The 18,204-nt window shown below is 50.0% G+C and overlaps 2 protein-coding genes across 2 annotated transcripts in view; one reads left to right on the top strand and one right to left on the bottom strand.

Annotated features, from left to right (window-relative positions):
• GFM1 (G elongation factor mitochondrial 1) overlaps positions 1–18,204 on the top strand; it is a 116,567-nt gene that overhangs the window by 94,703 nt on the left and 3,660 nt on the right. Inside the window, exons 2-15 of the mRNA XM_051626761.1 lie at positions 376–439; positions 741–890; positions 2,033–2,165; positions 2,386–2,590; positions 3,326–3,442; positions 4,017–4,167; positions 6,606–6,760; positions 7,710–7,794; positions 8,822–8,959; positions 10,090–10,191; positions 10,726–10,782; positions 11,100–11,237; positions 12,086–12,168; positions 18,040–18,202. Of these exons, the coding sequence (XP_051482721.1) occupies positions 376–439; positions 741–890; positions 2,033–2,165; positions 2,386–2,590; positions 3,326–3,442; positions 4,017–4,167; positions 6,606–6,760; positions 7,710–7,794; positions 8,822–8,959; positions 10,090–10,191; positions 10,726–10,782; positions 11,100–11,237; positions 12,086–12,168; positions 18,040–18,202 (1,741 nt within the window). The remainder of the gene's footprint in view (positions 1–375; positions 440–740; positions 891–2,032; positions 2,166–2,385; positions 2,591–3,325; positions 3,443–4,016; positions 4,168–6,605; positions 6,761–7,709; positions 7,795–8,821; positions 8,960–10,089; positions 10,192–10,725; positions 10,783–11,099; positions 11,238–12,085; positions 12,169–18,039; positions 18,203–18,204) is intronic.
• LXN (latexin) lies at positions 11,662–17,364 on the bottom strand. The gene is made up of 6 exons (XM_051626771.1): positions 17,202–17,364; positions 15,989–16,051; positions 15,200–15,374; positions 14,461–14,597; positions 12,894–12,956; positions 11,662–12,467 (listed from the first exon to the last, which is right to left on the bottom strand). The coding sequence occupies exons 1-6, from the start codon at positions 17,328–17,330 to the stop codon at positions 12,372–12,374; spliced, it is 663 nt and encodes a 220-aa protein (XP_051482731.1). The 5' UTR covers positions 17,331–17,364; the 3' UTR covers positions 11,662–12,371.

The following is an 18,204-nucleotide window of genomic DNA, read 5'->3' as shown; positions in this document are numbered from 1 at the left end:
TGGGGAGGCCTCCCCTCCCGTCCTGGGTGCAGCTCTGGGCCCCTCACTGCTGGAGCAGGGCCGGAGGAGACAAGGAGGCTGGTGAAGGACTGGAGGGAAAGTCTTGCAGGGATGGGCTGAGGGAGCTGGGGCTGTTCAGCCTGGAGCAGACCCCGGGGAGCCCTTCTCGGAGGCGGCAGCCGGCTGGGCTGGGCTGGCTCCCCCGGCAGCAAGAGGGCAGGGCCTGGAGCGGCTCCAGGGGAGGCGGAGCTGGATGTTGCCTCCTCACGGGGAGCGCGGGCAGACATCGGGGCGGGCTGCCCGGGGCGGGGCGGGGCGGCCCCGCATGCGCGGCGGCCCGGAAGCGGCGCGGGAGGAGGGAGCCATGCTGCGGGGGCTGCGGGGGCTGCGGGGGCTGCGGGGGCTGCGGGCCGGCCCGGGCCGCCTGCCGCGGCACCAGGTACCGCCGCCGTGCCGTGAGGGCGCGGGGCCGGGCTGCGGGGGAGGCTGCGGGGCCGGGCTGCGGGGGGGGCTGCGGGGCCGGGCTGCGGGATGGCGCGGGGATTGGGGGGCTGCCTGCTCTCCCCGGGGCGGGGCAGGGGCTGGAGGCGGCCCCCTGGGAGCCCGGAAAGGCCGTTCCGCGTGAAACGCCCCCGCGTGTCACCCGCCAGGAGCCGCGGGGAAGCAGCGCGGCGGGAGGTTTGTCTGCGGGCCCGGCGAGCCCTGCTGCGGGCTCAGGCCGCTTTACTGCCCCCCGCCAGGCCCTCCTGCCCCGCAGGCGCTGCTCCTCGGGGATCCTGCCCAACGAGAGGATCCGCAACATCGGCATCTCCGCCCACATCGACTCGGGGAAGACGACGCTGACGGAGCGGATCCTGTTCTACACCGGCAGGATCGCCCAGATGCACGAGGTGGGTGTTCGGGGGGCCCGGCAGCCGCGCTGCCCCTGCTGCTGCCCCTGCTGCTGCTCCTGCTGCTGCCCCTGCCCCTGCTGCTGCCCCTGCCCCTGCTGCTGCCCCTGCCCCTGCTGCTGCTCCTGCCCCTGCCCCTGCTGCTGCTCCTGCCCCTGCCCCTGCTGCTGCCCCTGCCCCTGCTGCTGCCCCTGCCCCTGCTGCTGCCCCTGCCCCTGCTGCTGCTCCTGCCCCTGCTGCTGCCCCTGCCCCTGCTGCTGCCCCTGCCCCTGCTGCTGCTCCTGCCCCTGCCCCTGCTGCTGCTCCTGCCCCTGCCCCTGCTGCTGCCCCTGCCCCTGCTGCTGCCCCTGCCCCTGCTGCTGCTCCTGCCCCTGCTGCTGCCCCTGCCCCTGCTGCTGCCCCTGCCCCTGCTCCCTGCCCCTGCCCCTGCTGCTGCCCCTGCCCCTGCTGCTGCTCCTGCCCCTGCTGCTGCTCCTGCCCCTGCTGCTGCCCCTGCCCCTGCTGCTGCCCCTGCCCCTGCTCCCTGCCCCTGCCCCTGCTGCTGCCCCTGCCCCTCCTGCTCGCACGTTGCTGGGACTCGTTCTTCGGCGTGGCCAGGGCTGAGGCAGCTGGGCCAGGGGTAGCTCTGCTGGCCAAGCTGCAAAAGGAGTCCCGAAAACCTGCTGGTTCCCCCGATACACCCTGTAACGATAAGGAGATGGAAAGCTGTCTCTCCTTCACTGCGGGGTTCCCCCTCCTCCAGAGCACTTGCTGTCTTAGTTCAAAACTTCCTTCTCCCTTCCCATCCCCATGGTAAATACACAGTGGAAGACAGAACTTCCTTTTGATGTAGTCAGAGATGCTTGGGAGAAACAGAGGATGTAGGGCTGTGATTTTCAGCCTGTTAAATTCATGAGGAAGCATCATTTGCCTCAGATTCCTGATAACCTTTTCCAGGACTGATCCTCAGGAGAGCAAAATGCATGAAAGTCACAGATGAAGCTGCAAAAAAAAAAAAAAAAATTAAATCTAACTTGTTTGTAGTACAAGAACTGAAGGGGTTGTGCCATGTCTGCTTTTCTTCAGTGCATGAAAGATGGTGCACGCTGGATCAGGCACCCTTCTGCACGGGCAGAATCCTTAGTACACTCTGTTTTGTTAAGGTGAAAGGCAAGGATGGAGTTGGAGCTGTGATGGATTCCATGGAGCTGGAGCGCCAGCGTGGCATCACGATCCAGTCTGCAGCCACATACACCATGTGGAAAGACACCAACATCAACATCATAGACACGCCAGGTAGCGACGCTCCCGACTCCGTCGAGATTGCTCTCCTTCCTGTGCACAGAGAGTGCCACGTGGTGCCACCTGTGTTGTCACCGGGTTGAGCTGGGGTGACTCCTCCTGTGGAGCTGAGGACTGGTTCTGTTGGCTGTTGCTCTTTTCTGCACGTATGAGAAAACAGTTTCTCATGTCCCTTCATCCCCTGCAAATAACGGTGGGTTTTTTTGTCACGCAGGACACGTGGACTTCACAATTGAAGTGGAGAGGTCTCTGAGAGTTCTCGATGGAGCTATTCTGGTTCTCTGTGCTGTTGGAGGAGTTCAGTGCCAGACAATAACTGTGAACAGGCAAATGAAACGTTACAGTGTGCCATTTCTAACGTTCATTAATAAACTGGACAGAATGGGCTCTAGTCCAGCCAGAGCAGTGCAACAATTGAGGTATTTATCACTTGAAGTTATTTGTGAAATAATTCTTCAGCTATTCACCTGGCAGGTTAATGCTGAGATTACTGCAGAGCATTCTCTTGTGGGGTCTGTAGTCACAGTTTGGAGGGTAACACCTGACTTGAGGTTAAATCTTGATCTCTGACAAGTCTCCATATCCTCAAGAGGAACAAGTGTTAGGGTCAGCCCAGGCTTGCAGTGACAGAGCTGGGGCTCTGATACTTATTTTCTTGAGGGAACTCTGTTTGGAGCCACTTTAAAAACAGCCTTTTGATTTTTCCTAGAACCTGGTAGCAAACCTGCTGCAGCTTGCAGCAGGAGGTGACACAGGGCTGGACAGTCTCTAGCTCAGGTACCAGAGATCCTGTCTGCTCCCCACCCGCAGCCTTTCTTGGCCTGGTTTATCTGTGAGATGGGTGCATTAATATGTGTGGAGGGAGAAGCAACTCCCATAATCAAGCAAATTCAATGAAATCTGAAACCAGTTTGTACTGCCTTCTTTCCCAGGGAAGCTGCTCATTGTATCCCTTGGGATATAGAGGGCTGGCAGTCACTCCAGCTAATATGGAGCTAGACATGTTGTATCAGCACTGGTAGATCTTTGGCACTGTCCAAAGGACACAAGGTTGTGATTTTTGTAGGAATGGGGTGTTGTTCAAAGACCACCTGGAGCAGATGCATGAAAATGGCTTTTTTCTTGAACTGCTTTATGTTTGCTCACTTTTTCAGATCCAAGTTAAAACACAACGCAGCTTTTGTCCAGATTCCAATTGGCCTGGAGGGAAACTTTAAAGGAGTTATAGATCTTATAGAAGAGAGAGCTATATATTTTGATGGTGCACTTGGGTAAGTTTTGAAACTTGTGTATTTCTTAGCTGGAGCTACTCTTGGTATGAGTAATGCTACCTGCAGTTTCTCCTCAGAGATGAAAAGCCTGCTGTTTGGGAAGTGTGGCCTGTGCTAGGGCTGAGGTGCCACCCTGCAGCTCTCCAGGTTGGCAGCAGAATGATTCTGCAGGGTCAGGTTTCCTGATGGGCAGCTGCAGCCTGAGCTGTGTGCTAACTGCAGTGGTGAGAAGGGCTGGTGGCCACATTTGCCACCCTGAGGAACAGGAGACTTGCTCCATAACAGGGCCGATAGCCTGTGTTTGGCAGGAGCTGACTGGGGTGAAGAGAAGAGGTGGGTGAGGCTGTTGGACAGGTTACCCTGCATCCTTGCAAGCTCCTGCCATGGTGGGAAGAAGCCCTTTCCTGCTTAAGCACTAAGGATAACGTGGCTGATCATTTTAGGAGACAGAAAAATCTCCTCGGTACCCGTGCCAGGAGTGAGTTCTCCTTGCTCAGGCTGGTCACCTCGGTGGCCCGTGGCTGGGAGGCTGGTGGGTGCAGTGCCCTGCAGGGGCTGTGCTGTGTCTCTGCAGCCAGACCCTGCGCTACGAGGAGATTCCAGCTGAGCTCAGAGCTGAGGCTGCGGAGCGACGGCGGGAGCTGATCGAGTGTGTGGCCGACTCGGATGATCAGCTGGGGGAGCTGTTTCTGGAGGAGAAGATGCCTACGGCTGCCGAGTTAAAGGTGACTTTCTTGTGGTGGTTCTTCCTGTGGCGCTGTTCCCTCATCCTTTCCTGTCCCTGCCCTCCTCTTGCCCCCCAGTCAAAAATTTCCTGACACCTTGAAGAAATTTGGTTTGCTGGGCTTCTCTGGTACCCGTGTCAGCTCCCACAGCTGGACTCCCACTGCCCTCCTTGCTGAGGGCCTATTCCAAACCTGGTTTGTGATTTGCATTGGAAAGTCTGAACTTGTGTGTGCCCTTTGGAGACCAGCCAGTGGCTCAAGGGCACTTCTGGCCATTGCTGTCAGTCTGGTGCCCTGCTGTGTCACAGCGTGGGGGCTGGGACTTGCCTCATGTCCCGTGGCCAGTCAGTTGTTGAGCTGCTGGGATCCTTGTGCCTAGGAAATCCTGCCTTGTATTCACACAGATTGTCTGAAGGGAAAAGAGCAGCACACTAGAAGGGAGCTGGAATGACTTTACTTGGACAGCCCAGAGGAAAACAATCCAGTCAAAATACAGTTTTCAGAAAAGATAGTTGCATTTTTTGAAAGAGGGGGAAAGACTTGATTCATGATTTATTTAATGAAATACTTCAGCTATCAGATGTCAGACATGCCAACAGCAAGGGATCCTCATGATAACCATCAGGTGTCTGCAGACTGAACATGATTTGTTCTTGTGACAGTTTGGTACCCCTGTTTCTTCTTCTACAGCCTGAGCTGTTCTTGGTCCAAAGCAGCCCTTCTTGCTCTGATAAAGACAGGAATGTCATAGCAACGTGAGAGACCTGTAGGGATCTGTCCTTTCACCTGGCAGAGTGATGTGGATGCCCTGGATTGCTCTAAGAGGGAAGAGATTTTTAGCAGGAAGCTGTTTTTGATAACTCCTGCTGGGAGGGAAATCAGTTACCAAGAATGATTTGTCTATCCAGCATGCCTCTGCTTCCACTTCTGAAAGCAAATTAATTACAGTCCTAATGGCTATAGTATTGCAGATGCAGGTTAATTTGTACTAATGTGTCCCTGAAGATGGATTTTATTTCAGTGGCCAGCAGCCAAGTTTCCACTGAAAATCTCTTTTTGTGGAATGATGCAAGTGTCACTCCTGGATGCCACAGTCTTAGCTTAGGGTGTTTGCTGAAGATCAGCTGCTTAAACATCACCTAATTTGCCACACTCAGGGAACAGGTCTTGTCCCAGGGACTCAGTGACAGTAACCTGTATGTGAAAATAGAATTACTTCTTTTCCCCAAGGTGACTGTTGATGAGGATGAATTGCAGTCATGTTGCTTCATTTGAAAACATGTGGCAGAATAAAACCAGCAGGCATCAGCACAGCTGCATTGCCAGCCCTGCTGTGTGAGAGCAGACACTGGCTGGATGGGCAGAACTGCTGATGGAGACATTTTTTCCACATGTTATTTTTGCAAAGTCATTCCATCAACATGTTTAAGAAACCCCTGCTCCCTGTCAGTGATGAAGACTGTTCAACTGTCTGTCCTTGGGTACTCGGAATGGCTCCTGGATTAGATGATGTGGTTAACTGTCTTGCTCTATCAAGGAGAATCAATTTCTTTTAGCTTATAAAGGAAGACAGAGCCTGTTTTGGTTACAGGTGCTGTTTTGGTTGGAGGGAGGGCTCAGAAGGGAGGTGGCATCCTCTAGTGGCAGGGAGAGCTGGGACCAAGGTGCTGATCTTGGCTGCTGTGATTAATTGCAGAGTGGGGAGGAGGCCAGACAGCATCTGTCCACCTTCATGATCAGTGTTATGGAGCTGCTGGTGCTCAGTTGTGCTTTGCAATGTGGTGTGGTGCCCTGGGGGAAGGGCACTGAGTAAGCAGGAGGTGACCATACAGTCAGTTTCTCTTGCTCAGTTTGCTAGGATGTCCTGGGAGGATTCCCCAGGCAGTTGGTGTAGCTGCAGCAGGTCTGGAGATGGATGTGAACAGGTCCTTCTGTGGTGCTTTTGAAGCATGCTTCATCAAAAAATGGTGATTCACTTACTGAAATACCCCTCCCCTACCTAACTTCCTCTTTCAGAAGAGTTTTCCATAGTTTAAAGATACTGAAGCATCTCATCCTGTTTCACGAATCTACATGTGTATTGTTTCCCAGCATAACTAAATAGGGAAGGTCAGACATGTACAACAGAAGTCACCAATCCTGACTTTACCAGCAGAGAACCAAGGAACTTTTTTCTGAATATTTTAGAGTTGTTACTATGTTTAGCTTACACATTTTCATTTTTAAGTTGAATTCAAGATGAGGAGGGAAAAAAAAAATCTCAGACTGCTCTTGAATTCTGGTGAGGAGCAAGTTTTATGGGAAGCTCTTGTGTAAGGTTGTACTCCATGGGAGCAGCTGCTTTACTCCAGGAGTAGAGAAGACCCAGGAGAGAGAGAATGCATGTGCTTGGCTGGTACACATCAGACTCCTGAAGTTGTTACACTGATACTTTTCAGCTTGCAATCAGGAGAGCAACACTGAAGAAAGCCTTTACCCCAGTGCTGGTGGGAAGTGCTCTAAAGAACAAGGGAGTGCAGCCACTGCTGGATGCTGTCCTGGAATACCTCCCCAATCCATCAGAGGTGGAGAACTATGCTATTCTTAACCAGGGGTAAGTGTATTCCTGAGCACACAGACTGCTCTTGGAATCAGGTTTCCAAGCAGTGTAATATGTAGCAGGAAACATGACTAACAAAATACTCCATTACTTACCTTTGGTATGAATTAATGCCACTGCCATTTTGCAGGCTTCCAAACAGAAGAAAGCTGATCTGTTGTTTGAGGGTTACTGTTTATACTGGTATTTTAAACACACTCTTAAGTGTTAAATTTGAAAAATTACTCTCTGATGAGATAGTTGTTGAGAAAGTAGTGGCAACCCTTAAAGCCATACCTGCAGTAGAGGAGAGAGCACACCTGGAGGGTGTAAGCAGTGTTATATTCTTTGGTTGTGTTTGTTGCTGTGGATGTGCCTTCACAGTTAAGGAGCATGAAATCCAACTTCAGAGCCAGTAAACAGCCCTTCACATTCCAGTCATGGCTTAGGGGTGGCCATCAGGTCTTCTTAATGCACTTGCTTTGTTCAGACAGTGTAATCATAACAGAAATGATGCTAATAGAGTTGTTCTCCCAGGGGTTACCTGCCTCCTCACTGCTGCTGTTCCTCTGGTAGCCCCTAACATCTCCCTGTTAAAACAGACTAAAACTCCTCACATGGCTCATGGGCACAGTCAGAAGAGGCATCTGCAGTGGCTTGTTCTTCACTCTAAAACTGGGCCTGCTCATCAGTTCTGTCTTGAGTGTGTGGTTAATTGCTTTCACAGCAAAACAACTGGGAAGGACTAGTGATATTTGTCATAGTTTCAGCCTCCCTTTTGGGATCTGCTGCAGTTTCTCTGAGATCCTTTCTGACCATACAGGAGATACAGATGTGAGCAACTTTAAGCCTCTGATACAACCCTGTGAAACTGAAGGCTCTGGGATCTAAGGCTGGGCTCATATTCAGAGGAAGCTGCTGTGTTTGCTTCATAACAAATTCCTTCTCCTTTTCCGTTTTCAAGGGATTCTGAGGACAAAACCAAGTTCCTGTTGAACTCTGCTCGAGACAATTCCCAGCCTTTTATAGGCCTTGCTTTTAAACTGGAGGTGAGCAAACTGATCTCCTTTCTAGTACAGCAAAACCAGTAGAGAAGCAGGACGTTTCCTGCAAGAGCTGCTGGTGGGTGCCCAAGTCCTACCAGCACTGGGCTGTTGGTTGCTTGGCACAGATGCCTGCAAAATGCCTTTCATTTCTGGGGAAAAAATGGAGATTTTCAGTGTATCTGTTTGTGCATGTGATGGCTTTTTTGCTTGGTGACTCTGTATGTGGTGAAGTTAAACTGAAAGCTTCTGGAGAAGGGATGCCCAAAACATTAGCTCCCTGACTTCAGGCAATTGCTTGCAAGTTTCCTGTCCTACCCATATCTGACCTCTACAGAGAAAACAAGTTGTATTCAGTGTGTTAACCCTGAAGGAGAAGGGAAGGCATCCAGATGGATTATTTGTGATTTGGGGAGAAAACAGAGCGAGTCCAAACAAATGGTGATACCAAAACTCATGTAGAACAAATTTTAACATCAGTTTGTTTACATTAAATTTCAAAGTTCCTTTAAAAAAAAAAAAAAGTTTCAACCATAAAATCCACAAATATGTCAAGTTTCAAAGTGTAACCCACTTTGTGCCTCGAATTTGCCATCATTTTCCTAGTTAAAACCTGGGGGGTTTATTTGCTTGTAACAAATACTGAAAATCTTGGGTCTGTTTGAGGCTGAGAACGTTGGAACATGAGAGAGTTGGAGAGGAGAAAGTACACAGCTCTAACCAGGCCAGTTGTGTGCTGCCTAGAGAGCAGCAGGTCAGATTTGATAGTGCCAAGGGGCTGGTCAAAGGGCTGGTTGATGTGTGGCTGTCTGGTGGGGAGGTTCAGGACTGGTGAAATGGGTGAAGTAAAGAAAATTGCCAGCAGATGTGACCTAGGGCCAAGTGAAAGCTGAGACTGTGACAAAAGTTTTCATTGATGTGTCCAGTGTGTCAATTCAAAACAGACACATCTGATCAGCTTGTGGGATGCTTTGAATAGCAGTGTTCTGGACTCCCAGGGTGAGACTTGGTTTTTAATGCCCTGTCTTTCCAGGCTGGCCGTTTTGGGCAGCTCACCTACATCCGGGTGTACCAGGGGATGCTGAAGAAGTCTGATTACATCTATAACACTCGGACTGGCAAGAGGGTGCGTGTGCAGAGGCTGGTCCGGATGCACTCAGACAACATGGAGGTGAGTGGGAGAGATGATCTGTTCTCCTCCCCCTCTGCTCTGCCCTGGTGAGACCACATCTGGAGTAGGGTGTCCCATTCTGGGCCCCCCAGTTCAAGAGGGACAGGCATCTACTGGAAGGAGTCCAACAGATGCTACAGGGATGAGGAAGGGACTGGAACATCTGTCTGATGAGGAAAGGCTGAGATACCTGGGGCTGTTCAGTCTGGAGAGGAGAAGACTGAGAGGGGCCTGATGAATGTCTATCAGTACCTGCAGGGTGGTTGTCAAGAATGGTTCAGTCTCTTTCCAGTGGTGCCTGTGACAGGATGAGGGGAAGCGGCACCAAGTGACAACACAGGAAGTTCCACCTCAAGATGAGGAGAAACTTCTTTCCTCTGATGAGGGTGACGGAGCCCTGGGACAGGCTGCCCAGAGAGGCTGTGGAGTCTCCTCCTCTGGAGACTTTCAAGATCCATCTGGACACATTCCTGTGTGACCTGCTTCAGGTGCTCCTGCTGCAGCAGGGGGGTTGGACTCGATGATCTCGAGAGGTCCTTTCCAACCCCTGTGATTCTATTATATGTCACTATTCTGCTTTTGTGGTTCATTCACACTTGTCTTTAGCACTTAGAGCTCTACAAGGAACTAGAACCATCTGCAGTGTGTTATTTCCACTGAAGTGAAAGAATCAATGTCCAAGCCATTATAAAATGGCTTTGAGGTGATAGCTAAAAGGGAGCTGTGGTATTACCCCCCTATGCCATACTTCTGGGAGAGGGGAAAGAGGAATGGCAAAATACACAAAAAAAGTTTTCTTCCATGTGATTATTGAATACAGTTCTTAGATTGATTATCAGACTGCTGCAAATCCTTCTCTTTTCCTGTTTAAAATTTGTGAACTCTAGCTGGGTCAGGACTGCCTGAAACATGGTGTGTTGTTTGCTTCATCCCCTGAAACGAGTAAGTTGGCAGCCAGGCTGAGGTCTCCTTTTTGTGCTTTGAATAGAGAGGTGGAAGATTTACACAGCATTTTATCAAAGCTGGAACTTCAAGCTTTTAAACCCAGTATTTATATACCTTCTTAAAACCGGGTGTAATTTGTAATATGTCTGTCAATGTTCTCTAAGTATAAACTTTTCTTTCTTCAGGATGTAAACGAAGTGTATGCAGGAGACATATGTGCACTGTTTGGGATTGATTGTGCCAGTGGGGATACATTCACTGACAAAACCAGCACTGACATTTCCATGGTGAGTGCAGCTGCTCAGCTCTGTGCCTCACACGGTGGGATTCACCAGGGGTTTGCTGTAGAAGTCTGTCACTGTTTCTTCATACGAGTATGGGATGTGCAAGAGGGACACACTCCTGTTGGCCATGATTTACATCACATATATTACTTCATTGTTAGCAAACTTCTGGGCTATTAGAAGTGGATGCTGTTACCCAAAAATATTAATCTATGCATTTTTCAATGTTTTTAAATACATTTACAAATTTTGGTAAGAAGCAGAGTCCTCTAACTAGTGTGAAATCCAGAGGTGCAACTTGCATCTAGGAACAGTGTTGGAAACCTGTGGTTGACACATACTATGTTCCAGCCTTGTAATAATCCCTGGGAGAGTTACCCAGTTTGTTACACTGTGGTAGGAGATATAACTAAATAAGTAAAACAGCCATCCCTGTTTGTGATGCCAGATTCTTGTGTCCAAGCTTTTCTGGAGAAATAACATCACCAGGTGTAGTGGAACTTGATTGTATGATAATTTCCTTCATGGTTGTTGCAGGAATCGATTCACATCCCTGACCCTGTCATTTCAGTAGCTATGAAGCCCTCCAACAAGGTAGGAGCCTACAAATCAACCTTGTTCTGACTGAGTCACTTTTTCTCTGCTGCTTTTATTGTTTCGTGTGAGTTAGCAGTTAAATGGAGCCACAGCCTAAAAGGAGTCATGTTTTAGAAGCCATAAAGAAGATGCATGTCTTTGACCTGGGTAAACATGGACTTGAAGTAACTAGAGGGATAAATACAGTTTATGCCTCAGAAAATAACCCTGTGAGAGTAGAAATGCTCAGCAGTTGACTGAAAAATGTGAGGCCTCTGTTGTGCAGCTTCTGGATGTTGAGTTCATGTTTTCTCGGGGGTGTGATTGCTTTTCAGAACGACTTTGATAAATTTTCCAAAGGCCTGAGCCGCTTCACGAGGGAAGATCCCACCTTCAGGGTCCATTTTGACGAGGAGAGCAAAGAGACCATTGTTTCAGGAATGGGGGAACTGCACTTGGAAATCTATGCCCAGGTAGTTTGGAAAGCAGATTCCATGGGCTCTGCTTTTGACTCTTTCCTCCTTCCTTTCTGGCTGAGGGACTGCATTGCTGTGCCAGCAGCATCTGCCTGCAGAGATCTTCCCAGCAGGAAGCACTGTGACATTAATGGGAACACTGTTTGCTGCTTAGGGAAGAGCTTCACTTCTTGGTCAACTTTTGAAGATTGTTTCCCTCCAGTGGTTCTATTTTGAAGGCTTGTAAGCTATTTAAATGAAACATCTGCCTGGAATATTCTGACTTTTTGGTTCAAATCCCTAAAAAATGCTGTACTGAGCACCACACTTTGCTTATCATGAATTCTACCATTAGCCATTTCCTACAGGAAAGAGAAATTCTCTGTTGCTCTGTTTTTAAATGTATCATTCCATAGTAAGAGATGATGCAGACAGGAGGGAGTAGTTACTTACAGTGATTTATTTGTTTCTTTCAAGTTGATATCTATACTTTTATTTTAGTCTAACACGACAGATGCAACCACAATGTTGACAGAATGAAGAAAACCTGGCTTTTGTTTTGGAAAGCTTACATTTGAGTAAAGTAATTAATGCTGTTCCCTTTTCCTGTATCTAAAGCTATAGCCCCTAAACAAGGATGACTGCAGAATCACAGTAAATAATTTATAACATTAAAATAATAATAAAACCCCCACCCAGGACCCCCAAAATCAATCCAACTCTGAACCAAAAAACTGGTTAGCCCTGATCAAGTTTCCCATTTCAGAAAGACCTGTAAGCAAAATAATTTCCAACGTATTGTTCCAATGGAGCAGCTTTGGGTTTAATTTCTGCTTTTTTTTTTTTTCCTCCCCTCCTTCCTGCAGCGAATGGAAAGGGAATATGGCTGCCCTTGCACCATGGGAAAGCCAAAAGTTGCCTTCAGGGAGAACATCTCTGCCCCTGTGCCGTGAGTAGCCTTTTGTTGATTTGGATGCAGAATTTGATCACGTGGCAGAGGAAGGGCCTTCTGGATTATCAGATCAATATTCAGGAGAAGTTTAATTGAGGAAGGACTTTGTTCCTTGATTGCATATCCCTCCTCACCAGTTTCTCTCCCCTCCCTTCGTGGGCAGCATTTGAGCTCCTTCAGTGGTGGAATCAGGTGGCCTGTTACTCCAGTGGGTGTTGTGGCTGTCGGCTGTCCCGTGTCACTTGGACACCATGCTGTGGGTGCCAGAGAACTGTCATTTGCCAGGGAATGATCTCCTGTGGGTAGAAAAGAGAAGTGTAGAAAGGGAAAAAGTGTTTTATTGGAACACCACTGGCTGCTGTTGCCCAGCTGGGTTGGTGACCAGGAGGTGGATGAAGCCCCAGGGGCAGCACAAGGTGAGCACCATGACACACACATAGTTGAAGTTCTCCTGCATCTTTTTCCAGCCTGTGTTGTGCTTCATTCTGCTGCAACTGCATTTACCCCTCCCATAGGCTAGTTCTGAAGCTCCAGGTGTTGATTACCCCTCTTACTGTGGGTGCTGTTGGTAGTTTGGGACTCCTGCCCTTCTCCAAACAGGGCACAGTGAAGGACCAGTGCTTTTGTTCTGTAATTAGTTGGCTGCTACTTCTCAGGAAGTAGTCTGAGATTACACTCATGCACTTAAACCAAAAAGAGGCTTTTTAGAAAAACAGCTTTACCTGGGACACCATTTCATGAAGCAGAACCAAGTAGTCAAATTCAAGATACTCATCACTTCTTTTCTGGAAAGACAAGATGGAAAGGGCTGAATTTGGGGCTTCCCCCCACTGTAAAAAAAGGGAATCAGTTCTCTTTGGTTATTATAAAAATTCTCTGATACATTTCAGATGAAACTGGCAGCTTGTGTTAACAAATACAGCAGATGGAGCTTAGTCACTATAAGAAACCAAAGAGATCCTGGTTTGTACTTCTGGGAACTCCAGAATAACACTCAAGAGACTGAACGTGAAATGTGAAACTCCCTTAGGGAAGCTACACACAGCTCAACTTCAGGAACTCATTTGGGAAGGGAACACCTGATTTTCCAAGGTGTCAATTCAACCCAAATAATCCTAAATTAAATTTCCAGTAGGATAAGACTTGGATCACATTCCAGAGGCCTTACAGTGGATAACAAGTGATCAGTGATTGTGTGGGTGGCAGAATAGGTGCTGGCCTCTGGAACATACACCCTTTGTGTCTGTTCTTCGGGGGAAAAAAGAATCCAAATGACAAATGAGAGATGTCAGCTGGTATAGTTCAGTAGTCTTCTGTTTGCCTTATCCTTAAATTCCTCTGGTTGGTGAGAGAGGGTTTTTTCAGTCGTGCTGGTGCCCAGCCCTGCGGCGGGGAAGTGTTTGCAGATGGCCATCAGAGGGAGCAGCACCTCCACAAATGCTGCTCCCGGGAGGAGTTCCTGCCTCTCCTTCAGAGCCAGAACTCCAAGGGAGCTCACTGGCTCTTCTGAGCGGCCAGACATTCGGGCTCTGAAAGTCAGATCTGAAGACTGATACGTTGGGCTTCCTAAATACATAGTCCTGCTTTTGTATCCCAGCTTATATATTAACTTTCCTTGAATTTAAAATTGTTTAGGGGTTACTCTTAACTCACAGTGTATCTTCTCCAAATAGCACAGAGAAGGACTGGGAGAAGCTGTAGAATTTTCTTAACATGAAAACAAAACCAAAGACTTTGCTCTACTAAAAACTTGTCTGAAAGGAAGTTGCTTTATCAGTTAAGTCTGTTCCAGACAAGAAGTCTTCAGGGCCTGTTGATAATGGCAGCAAATGAGATGATTAATTTGAATAGCTCTACTGAGATCTGCTAGTCATGTTTATTTCTTAGCTAAGGGCAGACCCAGATCTGCTCTAGATAAACACATCACTTGTAAACACTCAGAAATAAGCACAAACTAGAAAATGCTTTGTCCTGAAGTATTTTGTTCCCTGTCTTACGACATCTTCCTGAATTCTTCTCATAAACTTAATTGATGTGCATGTTGCTAATATAAGCTTCTGCAAGCAAAGTTTATGAAGAGAGGGAGTGAGCCCCATAAATACTCAAGCCTTCATGATTTGCTAGAGGAAAGGGGTAGGTGGGGCAAAACCAAACACTGGCTTAGAAGCAGACCAGACCAAGAATTTCAGACATAATTGAGGTTTCTTGCTTAAGAACTTAGCTTCAGCTGCAGTCCGGTGCAGGCACAGCTGCTGAGCTCCTAAATACAGGGCAGTGCTGGGAACTTACCACTTGCTTCACGTGTTTAATTTGGGCAAGCTGGAACTTGGTGTTTTCAGTTGAGTTCTGCCATATCACGTAGCCAGAGGCCACCCAAGCCAGCAGGTGGATGGGCTCCATTTCTGGGGGCACGTTGCCGTGGCTGTCTGGCAAACAACATCAACAATACACATTAAGCAAATTGAATGGAGCTGCAGCCATTAACAGAACCTTATCACCTAGTAATTGGGATTGGTGCTGAAATCACTCGCATTTCTTGCTGTGTCAGAGACATTCCATATAATCTTGGAATTGCAGCTGCATCACCACTGGGTCTGTTTTCCTCCCACTTTTTTCTCTTAATATATATTCTGTAAGGTCTTCAAGGCAGGGGTTGCTCTGAAGTCAGAGCAGACCCTTGTACTGCAGCTGTGGGGTCTGATGTTCTGTACTGAGAACAGCCACAAACTGAGCAGCACACAGGGAGAGGAGCAGCAGGTGGTTCTCCAGAACAGTCACATGCAAATCATTGGTTCTGGGTCTCAGAAGTGATCAGTAAATTCAATACTGTGGTGATTGACCCCCCCTGAGTGACAGAAAGCAAAGCAGCACGTGCTCAGAGTAGGTCTGGTGGCCTTATCCCCTTGGCCCTGGCTTGTATGGAAGGGGTTCCCATATGGATCAACCACCAGCTGAGCTCAACTTTGCTTCTGACCCTTGAGGACACGGTTTCAAAATCTCCCTTCTTGCCCAGAACCATTCTTTGTACCTGGTATGTATTCTGCCACCAGCTCTTTCTTCAGGCTCTTGATTCGGCTGTAAAATACATTATCTGCTTCATCTGTGTTCTTCAGTTCTCCTTCAAGTGTGAACTGGACATCTGGAGCAATCCTGCTGTTGCCCAGGTGATAAAGAACCTCAGCTGTGCAGTTAACAGTCCTCTCCTGTTAGACAGTTAATTATATGTATTAATATTTGATTAAATACACGTATAGTATAGGTAATTTGCACTTAGATTTTTTCTTTATGTAGTTGCTGTTGTCTCTGAGTGTGGCCCACAGAGATTTGTGAGTATTTAAGACAAGGTTAAATTCATAGTTAAATTCAGTGAGAAGAGTGTAAGGGCAGTTTTCTCTCTGCAGGGACAGGCAGGGCAGTGTGTGAGGTGCAGAATGTCACCTGTGCTGGTCAGTTGCAGTAGCACATTCAGGTGACTTCCATTGGAATGGCCCCCAAATGCCCCAGACAACCCTTCAGCATTTCCTTGTGTCACAGTGGCAGGGACCAGATACTCGGGGCTTTTATGGTGCAGAAAATGGATATTCCCTTTTCCTAGAGTTAAGCCTTTTTTGTTGTGGGTTGTTTTGTTTGTTTGTTTGTTTTTTCTTTTCCCTGCTTTGCAGTATCTAGAAATCTGAATCAGTCCCCCAGTATTATGAACTGATTTGTCCACTTGCTTAGCTGGGGTCTGCAGCAGAAAGTGCTGGCTGTTAATTATTGACATCAGGAGTGCCAGCCTCTGCCCACAGCATGTGTCATGAAGTAAATCTGCACTCACTCTGTCAAGGACATCTTCTAACACCAGCTCCAGGTGGTACTTGCGGCCAACGCCTTCAATGTCCTAAATAAGGAAAAGATGAAGAGTTTGGTTAAATGCTGGATGACTGAGCATTGAGGAAGCGTTTCCAGCTGGGAGCCAGGCTGCAGCAGTGCTGCTCCCTGCAGGGCAGGGCAGTTTGTTCCCTCCTGCCCTGGTGAGGTGGCTCGTTTCTCATGCAGCAGGTGTGGCACCTGATGAGTATCTCTCATCCTTGTATAGAGCTTAATTGCCACCACCGGGCCCCCCTGTCATTATCTGCAGTAACGCGCTGCAAACACTGACGGAGCAGCCTTAATTGGGTTTTTTATATTAAGTCTGTTTTGCACTTAATTATTAATTGAGCTGTGTATGAAGCTCTGCCCACCCTGCAGGACGCTGGTCACCAGGCACAGCCTTCCTGGTGCCCTGGCCCTCACCTGTCCCATCTGTCCCTGTCCCCCCAGGCCCTCACCTGCCCCATCCCCCTGTCCCCCACCTGTCCTGTCTTTCCCTCACCTGTCCCAGTTGTCCCATCTGGCCCTCACCTGCCCCAGGCCCTCACCTGTCCTGTCTGTCCCTCACCTGTCCCATCCGTCCCTGTCCCCCCCTGGCCCTCGCCTGCCCCATCCCCTCGGCCCTCACCTGTCCTGTCTGTCTCTGTCCCCCATGGCCCTCACCTGTTTGGTCCATCCCCACCCCAACCCTCACCCATCCTGTTCCTCCCAGCCCTTACCTGTCCCTCACCTGCCCCATCCCCCTGGCCCTCAACTGTCCTGTCTTGCCCTCACCTGTCCCAGCTGTCCCATCCATCCCTGTCCCTCCTGGCCCTCACCTGTCCTGTCTGTCTCTCACCTGTCCCATCTGTCTCTGCCCCCCATGGCCCTCACCTGTTTGGTCCATCCCCACCCCAACCCTCACCTGTCCTGTTCCTCCCAGCCCTTACCTGTCCCCCACCTGTCCCGTCTCCCCAGGCCCTCACCTGTCCCATCTGTCTCTGCCCCCCATGGCCCTCACCTGTTTGGTCCATCCCCCACCCCAACCCTCACCCATCCTGTTCCTCCCAGCCCTCACCTGTCCCCCACCTGCCCCATCCCCCCAGGCACTCACCTGCCCCATCCCCCCCTGTCCCCCCGGCCCCTCACCTGCCCCATCCCCCCGGCCCCTCACCTGCCCCATCCCCCCGGCCCCTCACCTGCCCCCGGGCCCGCCGCACGTCCCGCAGCCCCAGCCCGCGGCCGGGCCCGCCCCGCCGGTAGCAGGTGTAGGCAGCGGCCAGCGCGGCGGCCCGGCGGGCGGCGGAGCAGGCGGGCGGCAGCTCCATGGCGGGAGCGGCTCGTCCCGCGGGGCGGCCGCGCTGGGAGGGGCCGGCGCCGGGGCCGCCTCTTCCCCCGCGTCCCGGGGCCCGGGCTGCGCTGCCCGCCCCGCGGGCGTCACTGAGTCATTGCTCAGCGGTTCCGCGCTCACATCCCAGCCTGGTGTGGGTTGGAAGGGGCCTTGAAGCTCATCTGGTTCCAACCCCCCTGCACGGGCAGGGGCACCTCCCGCCAGCCCAGGCTGCTCCAAGTGCTGGCCGGGACAAGTTGAGGGAAAGAAAAGGACTGAACGTATTGCAGGTTTCCCCCCTACTTATCCCCTTACCCAGTGTCTGCCGTTAACTCCCAAGTACTTTCTGGGTGGAAGCTGTAGGTACGTGCCGAAACGACATGAAAGTCTTGCTCTTCAGCCAGCAAAACTGGAAGTTGGAAGGTGCCACACGCAGCAGCAGCTTGTGGTGGTTGTGGTTGTTGGAGAGGTTTAACTCCTCAGCCCCCCTGGGGTTCCTGCTTGCAGGGTGCAGAGCTGTGGTGCTCCCTCCCTGCTGTTCAGCTGCTGCCCTGGCAGTTAGCTGCTGGAGCTGGATGGAATGAAGCAAGATGCAGGAAGGGAGCTGGGGTTTTTTTGTTTGGTTTGGTTTTTTTTAGAAGACTGTGGCTAGAGGATGGTTTGTGTAACGAGTACCCTGCTGCTCCGGGGGGTCTGCTTGTTCTTAGGTTTGAGTTCACCCACAAGAAGCAGACGGGCGGAGCAGGCCAGTATGGCAAAGTGATCGGTGTCCTTGAGCCCCTGGACCCAGAGGACTACACAAAATTGGAATTTGAAGACAGAACCATTGGCACAAATATTCCCAAACAATTTATACCAGCTGTTGAGAAGGT

The sequence above is a fragment of the Apus apus genome, chromosome 8 (assembly GCF_020740795.1).
Source record: "Apus apus isolate bApuApu2 chromosome 8, bApuApu2.pri.cur, whole genome shotgun sequence".
NCBI classification, from domain to species: domain Eukaryota; kingdom Metazoa; phylum Chordata; class Aves; order Apodiformes; family Apodidae; genus Apus; species Apus apus.
The sequence above is the reverse complement of the archived record's forward strand: the minus strand, read 5'-3'. Positions and strand labels throughout refer to the sequence as shown.

Excerpts from the sequence above, each read along its gene's own strand:
- LXN (XM_051626771.1), bottom strand. The coding sequence starts at position 17,330 with ATGGAGCTGCCGCCCGCCTGCTCCGCCGCCCGCCGGGCCGCCGCGCTG. Across the intron at positions 16,052-17,201 it reads TGCGGCGGGCCCGGGGGCAG|GACATTGAAGGCGTTGGCCG; the intron begins GTGAGGGGCCGG and ends TTCCTTATTTAG. Across the intron at positions 15,375-15,988 it reads TAGAAGATGTCCTTGACAGA|GAGAGGACTGTTAACTGCAC; the intron begins GTGAGTGCAGAT and ends ACTGTCTAACAG.